Genomic DNA, 10,055 nt, shown 5'->3' with positions numbered 1-10,055 from the left:
GCAGCCTTTCACGCTCATCACGTCGGTCAGTTGGCGATTTGCCGTCGGAGGAAGAGCTTGGAGCTAAAACATGTTGCGAAAGGCCTCTGCGGACGTTGTGGTGGTTGGAGCAGGGGTGGCAGGCTGTTCGGCATTCTACCACTTAGCTCGCTTAAATGGTCGTAATCCTGGTTTCAAGCCGCTGCTAGTGGATGCTCTGCCTCCATTGTCACTAACCAGTGCGAACGGTTCTTTTAGCTACCGCAACTGGTTCCCAAGTGATGCTGAGACGCCCATGAGGGAGCTTGTGGTACGCTCGATCGACGAGATGGACGACATCTGCAAGCAGACGAACAACGCTCTGGGCTTGAATCGCAACGGATATCTGTTTGTGACTCGGGATGCCGGAAAGATGGAGGAGCTTAAGCGGCTAGCAAAGAACCTGGAGCGTCATGGAGGTGGAGAGTTGCGTGTTCACGAGCCAAACGACAGGCTCAGTGGCTACCGGCTCTCAACCGAGGAGATGCAGTACGATCTGGACGGCAGTGACTTGCTAATTGGCATGGATAATGTTGCAGCTGTCTTCCCTGATCTCAAGGATTCAAATGCTTTGGCTGCATTGCATGTGCGACGCTGTGGATCGCTAAACCCTGTAAAGGTGGCCAACTATGAACTCAATAAAGCAGTTGAGTACTGTCCGAAATCGGAGGTGCTCCAGGGCAAGGTCACGGACTTTTCAGCTACTGGTGGCAATGTGAGTGGCGTCAGAGTTGCGATGAATAATGGAGAAACGTTAGAAGTAGCGACTCCTAACGTGGTGTTCGCAACGGGGCCGCTGTTCGAAAACACGCTGAACATGTTAAAGCAGCGCAATATGTCTAGCTACGACGTGCCCATTATCAATGAACTCCACTGTCGTGCTATTGTCGACGATGTGGATCGTGTCTTGCCGCCTACGATGCCGCTGACATTTGATTCGGATCCGATGGGAAAGCTCGAGGTGCGTCGTGAAAGATAAATAATAGAAGATCCCATGTAAGAAGCCCACGTGACTTTGTTCTGTTGCAGATGTCGGAAGAAGATCGTAGAGAAATTATGGCAGACCCATCGGCCGCTCGGATGCTGGAAGAATACCCAGGAGGAGTTCATGTGCGTCCATACAATGGGGATAAAATGATGGCTGTTTGGACGTACGATATCGAGTCTGTACCGGCACACTACCCTGTTGAAGACGTATTGGACAGAAGGTAGGGTACTTAGTTGTGGGAGTACAAACTAGTAGCTGACTCTTCCGTTCGTCATGCTCTAGATTTCCCGAAGTCTGCGTTCGTGGCCTTACCAGGATGTTCCCTCAAGTAAAGTCGTATCTGAAGCGGTCTGAAGTACGCGACTCTTTCTACGTTAGTGGCGGCTACTACTGCAAGACACTGGACAACCTGCCACTCATCGGACCAGCACCAAGCACGATTGGCGGCGTGTTTCTACAGTCCGCTATGACTGGTGTCGGTCTCATGTCTAGCGCAGCGTCGGGGCACTTGCTTGCTACTCACGTCATGGGCGAGAAACTGGAGGGATGTGGCCTTGCTAACCACGTGGACGCATTCTTGCCAAGCCGATTCGAAGACCAAGCATATCTAGACTACCTCAGTGATGGATGTGGTGCTGCATGTGGACAAGTGTGATAGTTCTGCGTAGAGAAATACGTCAAAATGGCCGACTGTGAGTAAGAAAGAGTAACGAACACGTATCGCGAGCGAAGTCAACGTAGCTGCCATTTCTTTTTCTATGCAGGGAATGTCGGCATCAATTCCTGCTGCTTGGGAGGAGGAGATTCCTGGAAGTACTCATGCGCCAGTGCGTCCTTGGCCGAAATACGCTTACGTGGGCTGAGAGCCAGCATCCGACCCAACAGGTCAAACCCTGCCTTAGATAAAGAACACCCGCTACCCGAGAACGTAGCAGCCAGTGGGAACTTGCCTCGCAGTCGAGAGTACTTCGGCCATTTACCGCGCACACTCACACTTGCGTCTGGCACGTCCTCGTCGACACCTGGCCAGTTCTCCTCATTCGGTGCCCCCAACAGCTTAAAGATCTGGTCAGTCTGGTCGAGCTCTCCCCGTCCAGCAAACAGTGGCTTCATCAGCAACATCTCGGCGAAAATACAGCCAACCGACCACATATCGACTGCCGTCGAGTAGTTTTTTGCGCCAAGTAATAATTCCGGTGAGCGATACCATAGCGTCACCACGAGCTGTGTGTAGGTTCTCAATGGTGAGCCATACTTGCGCGCAAGACCGAAATCGCAGATCTTCAGCACGCCGCGTGCATCGTACAGCAAGTTGCTGGTCTTTAGATCTCGGTGAATGTACCAGCGGTCGTGCATAAAAGACACAGCGCTCAGCAACGAGTGCAGTAAGTATTTAACCTCGGACTGCAGCCATGGAGCTTTCATTTTAGTCTGCATGACGTGCTTAAGGTCGTTCTCAGCGTAGTCCATGACCATGTAGATCTTGTCGGGCGTGGACCCCACTACCATTTCTCGCACTTGAACGATGTTGGGGTGATCCAGAGCCAACAGCACGTTGGTTTCGCGTAGAGCCGTGATGGGGAAGCCTTCCTGGCTGACGTCTGCACTCATCTTGACCTGTTTAAGGGCTACTATATCCCCTGTTTCCTTGTCCCGCGCCTTGGAAACGACGCCGTACGTGCCCTCATCGATTTTGCCGATACGTGCGTAGCAGTCGACACTACGGCAGCCCAAAAGGTAGAAATTGTGTCTCGATGGGTCGTCTGGAATAGCGATTGTGTCGGCTGTAGGGAGTTTAGAAGCGTCGGGGGTGTCGCAACTTGAAGACGGCGTATCGGTGGAGTTGGGCATAAGATCAATGCAGCTGGAAGTCTTCTTCTTACGCTGTGAGACGCGATCATCGCCGGAGTCCGAGTCTGAGTCCCAGCGGTTCCGCTTCGCCATCCTATTCGAATGGAAATGGTGTGAGAAACATAATTGGTGTTTTAAACAGACAAGCCGGCTTCTTATTTTATTGTTTCTACTCGAATGATTCAAGTTGAATCGCTCTACCTAGACAGCTCAATGTGTCGCTTACTTTGTCGATCGCAAGAGCGTCGTAAGAACCACGGCAGACGCTGCAACTGCTGCAGCAACCACCAAGCCAGTTCGAGACTGCTTGCTGGGGTTGGCCATCAGACGTGTGTGGTAGTCGAATGTGGCGAAAGGACAAGCGGGCGGCGGACTCTGCGTTGAGCTGCCAGCACTGATGTCCTGAGTGGGGCCAAAGTACTCGTAATGCAGCTGAGTTGCAGGGACAGACCACTGCTCACTGAGCGATTTAAACACTGCCGTCATGAACCCAGCAGGACCACAGAAGTAAAACTCGCAGTCCTTCGACAGCAGGAGCTTCTCGAGCTGGTTGAGGTCGAGCTTGCCGTAGACCGTGTGAGCAGTGACGAAGTCGTTCTTCTTGGCGATACTCTCGATGTGCTCGCCAAATGCGCGGACGCTGGGATTGCGAGCGTATTGCACGAAGATCACAGGTTGTTTCTGCGCAGACGATGCCACAAGATGCTCAAGCATGCTCAGCAATGGGGTGAAACCTACACCGCCACTGATGAGCACGATCGGCTTGGTGGACGGCTCGAGGTAGAAGTGGCCGCATGGAACTCCCACATGCAGGATGCTACCGACGTGGACGTCGTTGTGCAAGTGTGACGAGACCACGCCAGCCGGGGCGCCATTGACAGCGTTGCCAGGCTCCTTCTTGACGGAGATGCGGTAGAAGTTCTGTCCCGGAGCAGACGATACACTGTAGTTGCGCACAATGGAACGACCGTTCTGAAGGTTGTCAAACTTGAGCGAGAGGAACTGGCCAGGCTGAAATGTCATGAGACCCTTTGACGGGTCGGTGCTTTCGAGGTAGAACGAGGTGACCTCGTCGCTCTCCTTGACCTTTCGAGCCACTCGAAGTTGGCGGAACCCAGCCCAGCCACCAGGCATATTCTCGATCTCGTCGCGCATATTGTCTTCTGCCTGGATGAGGAGGTCAGCCAGGAACCAGTAGGCTTCCTTCCACGCGTCAATGATCTCGTCGGTAGCGGCGTCTCCTAAAACAGTCTTGATAGCGCGGAGCAGACATCCACCGACAATCGGGTAGTGTTTGGCACGGATGTCAAGGCTCACGTGCTTGTGTACCATACGCGGGACGGCATCACCGAGGTTGCCGAGTTGGTCGCAGTTGGCAGCGAAGCCGATGACAGCATTGGCGAGCGCAGTGGCCTGACGAGAAACGCCGGGGGGAGCTCCTCCCTTGGTGGCACCGGCCACTCGGTGGTGGGACATATTGAAGAGGTTTTGCACCTCCGGAAACTCGGAGAACATGGTGCCATACATGGTGGAGGTGATCTCGGTGCCGTGCTCCTGGACGACGGGTGCAGTAGCCTTGAGGATGGCGATGGTCTTGGCGGACATGGGTTTGGGTCCGGCTGTGGTCTTTATAGCAGTCGCGGCGGCAGTCTGTTGGTTGGGAGCCATTGCTGCGATTGCTGACGTTTGCTCGATGCGAATCGATGCGGTGTTGCTTGGGTTGTGGTTGCTGTGGCGAATTGAGTAGTGAGGGTTGGCCGCGTCGGACGCATAGGTTGGACTTGTCGGTGGGGGAGGCTTGTCGGGGGCATAGCCACGCAGACGCGTCCTGTTCCGATGGCCGTCGGGAACCGCTGGAATGGCGCAGGTCGCGAGCGAGGTCACTCATCGTCCATATTTCAATTTCGCTATTCAGCTCGAAACGAACCAATCACAGCGCGCGGGTCAGCTCCACTTCAAGTCACTCATACGGTCGCAAAGACAAGGAAAACAGTGAGTTATCCAAAATTACCTGCTTGTGTCTATGAGGAGAAAGTAACAACACACGTCACTCTGGTGTTGGCACACAGTTTTTGCCAGCAAACCAGGGGTCAACGCACCGAGATCATCCTGTCGTAGATGGCACCTTTGGGATGAAACTCACGGCGCCGTATGCGCCCTCGTCGATTTTGCCGATGTGCGCGTAGCAGTCGACTCTATCTGGCAGCTCAAAAGATATAAATTGTGTCGCGGTGTCACCGACACTCACCACCGGTCAGTGTCCGGAGCGGCGATTGCGTTATACTATAATATGTAGTGAGTTTAGAAAACGACAGAAGAATTACGATTTCAAGAAGAGATATCGAACGCTTGAAGGGAACTTCACTGCAGCTGAAAGCCTTCTCGGTCACTTTATCGCCAACGTCCGAGTTCCAGGAATTCCATCGGGCATATAATAAGATTAGAAATACATGTTTGACATGTGGTGTCAAATTAAAAAGCTTCAGCTTGCCAACAAGTGTTCAAAAACGAATAAATCACGTATTGACACATAAAGCCTTACATGTACCTGCCAACTACAATGTGCGCGTCTGATTTTCAAGGTGTCGCCTACCTTCTCGATCGCAAGAGCGTCGTAAGAACCACGGCAGACGTTGCAACTGCAGCAATCACCAAGCCAGTTCGAGACTCCTTGCTGGGGTTGGCCATCAGACGTGTGTGGTAGTCGAACGTGGCGAAAGGACAAGCGGGCGGCGGACTCTGCGTTGAGCTGCCAGCACTGATGTCCTGAGTGGGGCCAAAGTACTCGTAATGCAGCTGAGTTGCAGGGACAGACCACTGCTCACTGAGTGATTTGAACACTGCCGTCATGAACCCAGCAGGATCACAGAAGTAAAACTCGCAGTCCTTCGACAGCAGGAGCTTCTCGAGCTGGTTGAGGTCGAACTTGCCGTAGACCGTGTGAGCAGTGACGAAGTCGTTCTTCTTGGCGATACTCTCGATGTGCTCGCCAAATGCGCGGACGCTGGGATTGCGAGCGTATTGCACGAAGATCACAGGTTGTTTCTGCGCAGACGATGCCACAAGATGCTCAAGCATGCTCAGCAATGGGGTAAAACCTACACCGCCACTGATGAACACGATCGGCTTGGTGGACGGCTCGAGGTAGAAGTGACCGCATGGAACACCCACATGCAGGATGCTACCGACGTGGACGTCGTTGTGCAAGTGTGACGAGACCACGCCAGCCGGGGCGTCATTGCCAGCGTTGCCAGGCTCCTTCTTGACGGAGATGCGGTAGAAGTTCTGTCCCGGAGCGGACGGCACACTGTAGTTGCGCACAATGGAATGACCGTTCTGAAGGTTGTTAAACTTGAGCGAGAGGAACTGGCCAGGCTGAAATGTCATGAGACCCTTTGACGAGTCGGTGCTTTCAAGGTAGAACGAGGTGACCTCGTCGGTCTCCTTGACCTTTCGAGCCACTCAAAGTTCGCGGAACCCAGCCCAACCACCAGGCATATTCTCGAGCTCGTCGCGCATATTGTCTTCTGCCTGGATGAGGAGGTCAGCTACTGTACTAAAATAGCGGTCAAATTTACGGGATTTAAAATGGCGTAAACGCGAGAGGAAGTACATGTATCTTATCTGAGTGGATGTCCTCTTAGATTTTTCACAAAGGCTTCTTATCTTAAAAAGTGCAAGTGTAACATTTGGGATAGGATCGCTATTAATACTTTAATTTTTCTATTCAGCTGCTGCACAACCAGTTGTGTTTACTTGCCAGACTCCCTTTTATTCGTACAGAAGCACGAGGTACATGTACATCGCCCATCAACCACCACCCCGCCCATGTGCAAGTCTACATCTACGAAGCCGCCATTGTATGGATCCGTTCCATTTCTTTTGGGGTGTGCCGACCTGTCTGCTGCTAAATCGCTTGGTCTCTTATGGGGCATCTCGGTGGACACTACAGTACAGATTTAAGTGCTCCTACATGTGTACTTGGACTCCTATTATACTACATGTAGGAGTCCTGCGTACGGTTTAGCTCAGGACTCGATGGTAAAGTGCTGTGTACCGGAACCAGGTTTGTTATAAATTATAACCCTCAGCGCAAACATATTATAATATATTATAATTAATATCCGGGATTTGGGGACTGGGGTCAAATTTGTAAACCCGCCGTTGACAACCCTGTAAAAGTCCTTGGTCGCAGTCGGAGCTATAGTAGATTGTCTGCTAAAGCATTTCTTTTAAATCTCGGCGGCGCAGTGTCGAGACCCCGCTAATCGAAGTGAATCGATGCAGTCGGTGATTTAGCTACATCAGACTCTCCAAAACTGCTCAACGGTTTCGCCTCCGAGACAACGGGCATTCGTCTGCATTAGATATTTGTAGCTGCATCTTGGCCCTGGGTTTCCTACAAAGGTTACAGGCATTGTTTGAAACGATGATGTCCAACAAATCGGTAAGTTTAAAAATTCCGAGCTTCCAAAATGAAGTGCTTGTTTTGTTCATGTTCGAAACACTGATGTACAGATACGTACTTGAAGTTCTAGTCAGTCTTCTACAGTTCAAGTCTTGAACTGTAGAAGACTGAGCTACTCCAAGTTGCGAGTCGCAATGCATTGCATTGAATGCAACATATGACGAGCTGAAAATTGTGCCCACAATGTTTTCCGCGGTTAGGTCCACAATCTCATTTTAAGTGTTATTAATACTGAAGTACAGCGGTACATACATGTAAGCTATGTGAAGTAGTAAAGTACTCTATCTGTATTAACTATGTTTTAATTACTTTGAAGTGTGCATGTACAAGTACAGTAAATACTTCACCTACCGTATTCCGTATGTGATTGGCGACGCTCGGTCATTAGCGACAAATCCAGCAGCCAATCAAATTGATTCAAATTTCGTGTCGTCGCGCTTTATGTGCTTGGCGACCAATATAATTTTGAGCATGTTATATACTTCAAGTAGTTTTTTTTATGCAGGTATCTTTTATGCTGGCAGAAAGGCTGGACCACCTCAAGAATTTGACTGTCGCCAATAGAGTAGTTTTTTTTATGCAGGTATCTTTTATGCTGGCAGAAAGGCTGGACCACCTCAAGAATTTGACTGTCGCCAATCACATAAGGAATACGGTAAGTAAAACAGTGGAATTATTAAAATACATGTATTTTACATGCACGCCGTTCAAATCCTAGGACAGTGTACTGCTGCAGTAACAGCAGTCTACACTGTACGGAATTTACGGCGGAAGGCGTAAAATCTCGCACAAGATACTCCTGTCCATTTGAGCCCGTCGCTTTGCTCACAATATTGAATATTGTAAGAAAAGGCGCGCTTTAGTTGTTGGTTCTGCAGACTTTTTACGGACCACTGGTTGCAAAAAATTGATCATTTGCGAAAATACCGTAAATCCCCGTAGACTCTACAGGGGAAGAAGGCGTGTTACTTTGTAACTTCCAAGCAGTGCACGATGCACTGTATAGTGTGCAAGGACTGAGAGACGATGATCACAGAACCCCCAAACTTATTCACAGATCGCACTTTCTGGACTCAAAACACTATACTACTGCAAGCTCCGCAGCATACCATGGCTTGATTCATTATCTACCCCCCTCCACCTCCCAGTGCGGCATCGTTTCACACAGGTGCATGGTGAATCGCAAGAATACACTGCTACTGCTCCTGAAACGCACGCACAACTTCACTTTGAGCAGGAAGTGGCTGCGTTTGAAATAAATGCGGAAGAAACATCTGCGGCACTATCCACAAAGTGGCTGTCTTAGCCACATTTTAAACTCAGTGTAGCAAGAAGAGTTAAGTAAAATTGATAATAAACAACTAATGTGGATTCATAGGATTCACGCATACTTGTACTCGCGCGAGTTAAGTTGAGTCGAGGGTCGTAAAGATATCAATGCCACGTCTAAAATCATGGGTAATACCTCACTTTCGGTATTGTAGATTTACCCGGGGTACAGTAACGGGAACTCACCTGCGCCTGCATTTTTATATCTATCCGGTTGATCTAAAGATTTGCAGTCTTTTTATAAAGCTTGAGTCTAATAAGGGCGAGCTGTGAATAAGTTTGGGAGTTCTTTGATTATCGTAGCGGGAGACTCCCGCAAACACTGTGCAATTGCCTATCCTGGTCCAGTTCCTGGATACAGTACGCGGAGTTACCGCAGGCTACGGCGCAGCGTCGACCAAGGCCACTCGTCACGACTACCGTAGGTCCTCATTTTCCCTTTTTCATCTAACTACTTACAATTAAAACCGACAAACAACCGACTACAACATCTTCCCATTATGCTGCCGTACAAGACCCTGCTGCTCGCACTCGGCTTCTTCTTCACCGTGCAGTGCCATTTCTTTGCGTCAGCATCCTCCTTTGATATTGCCGACAACAACCAGAACGGTGTTCGGCTCCTGCGCTCACCTGAAAAGACGGATGAAGAAAGAGGTGCCGTGGACGCCCTAAAGAGCGAACTTTCCTTTATGAAGTTGAACTGGGCAGCAAGGAGCAAGATAACTCCGAAAGAGAAACTTGTTGCGAAGCAAGCCAAAGAAATGTCAAATACAAAGGAAAAGTTATCTAAGATTGAAGCGAAACTACAGGCAAAAGCAGTCAAGGCCGAGCAGAAAGTGAAGGATCAAGCGATCAAGGCAGAGCAGAATCTGAAAGCAAAAAATGAGAAAGCGGCTCAGCAACTGAAGGCACTTCAACAAAATGAGCTCGAAAAGCTGGCTAAGCAGGCGGCCAAGGATGACAAGATGTACAATCGATGGCTAATGGCAGAAATGACCCCAGATGATGTCTACAAGAAGTTCAAGTTCAAAGAGCTCGCGAAAAAGGGAATCTACCCGACCACCAGCGTGAATTACAAGCACTACAAGAATTATCGGACCATTTATTATGCGCGCTACCCTAAACTTCTTGAGAAGCTAGACGCGTAATGATAGCATCGTTAAACTCCAGGATTCTACCGAGGTAACTCGTAAATGGTTTTGCTTTTCATGTTCTTTTTCTTTTGATCTGCGTGAGGCTGGCAACAGTTTCTTTTCATGTATTCCTGCTCCAGTACGACATTGAGGCCCATTCTTTTCGGCTGGGTACCGATCCCAGCGTCGGCGACTAATAGGGGCAGGTGTGCCGATAAAAATCGATCGCTGGGTATTTGGTGTTTATTGTGTGTGGCAGATCTGCAAA

General features: G+C 50.0%; 4 protein-coding genes across 4 annotated transcripts; 2 read left to right on the top strand and 2 right to left on the bottom strand.

The window, feature by feature from the left end:
• Nucleotides 1–70: 70 nt before the first annotated feature.
• Nucleotides 71–1,661, top strand: PITG_00584 (oxidoreductase, putative; the record flags this gene model as incomplete). The annotated part of the gene is made up of 3 exons (XM_002909126.1): nucleotides 71–979; nucleotides 1,048–1,226; nucleotides 1,289–1,661. 3 exons carry the CDS (start codon nucleotides 71–73, stop codon nucleotides 1,659–1,661), a joined length of 1,461 nt encoding a protein of 486 aa, XP_002909172.1.
• Nucleotides 1,662–1,762: 101 nt separating this feature from the next.
• PITG_22662 (cyclin-dependent kinase, putative) lies at nucleotides 1,763–2,950 on the bottom strand (the record flags this gene model as incomplete). The annotated part of the gene is made up of 1 exon (XM_002909125.1): nucleotides 1,763–2,950. One exon carries the CDS (start codon nucleotides 2,948–2,950, stop codon nucleotides 1,763–1,765), a length of 1,188 nt encoding a protein of 395 aa, XP_002909171.1.
• A 129-nt stretch (nucleotides 2,951–3,079) lies between these two features.
• Nucleotides 3,080–4,525, bottom strand: PITG_22661 (Nitric oxide dioxygenase (Pi-NOD1); the record flags this gene model as incomplete). Its single annotated transcript, XM_002909124.1, has 1 exon — nucleotides 3,080–4,525. The coding sequence occupies one exon, from the start codon at nucleotides 4,523–4,525 to the stop codon at nucleotides 3,080–3,082; it is 1,446 nt and encodes a 481-aa protein (XP_002909170.1).
• A 4,629-nt stretch (nucleotides 4,526–9,154) lies between these two features.
• On the top strand, nucleotides 9,155–9,802 carry PITG_00582 (secreted RxLR effector peptide protein, putative; the record flags this gene model as incomplete). The annotated part of the gene is made up of 1 exon (XM_002909123.1): nucleotides 9,155–9,802. The coding sequence occupies one exon, from the start codon at nucleotides 9,155–9,157 to the stop codon at nucleotides 9,800–9,802; it is 648 nt and encodes a 215-aa protein (XP_002909169.1).
• Nucleotides 9,803–10,055: the final 253 nt, after the last annotated feature.

The sequence above is a fragment of the Phytophthora infestans genome, genomic scaffold, assembly GCF_000142945.1.
Source record: "Phytophthora infestans T30-4 supercont1.1 genomic scaffold, whole genome shotgun sequence".
Taxonomy (NCBI): Eukaryota; Oomycota; class Peronosporomycetes; order Peronosporales; family Peronosporaceae; genus Phytophthora; species Phytophthora infestans.
Note: the sequence above shows the minus strand (reverse complement) of the source record. Positions and strands in the feature narration are given on the sequence as shown.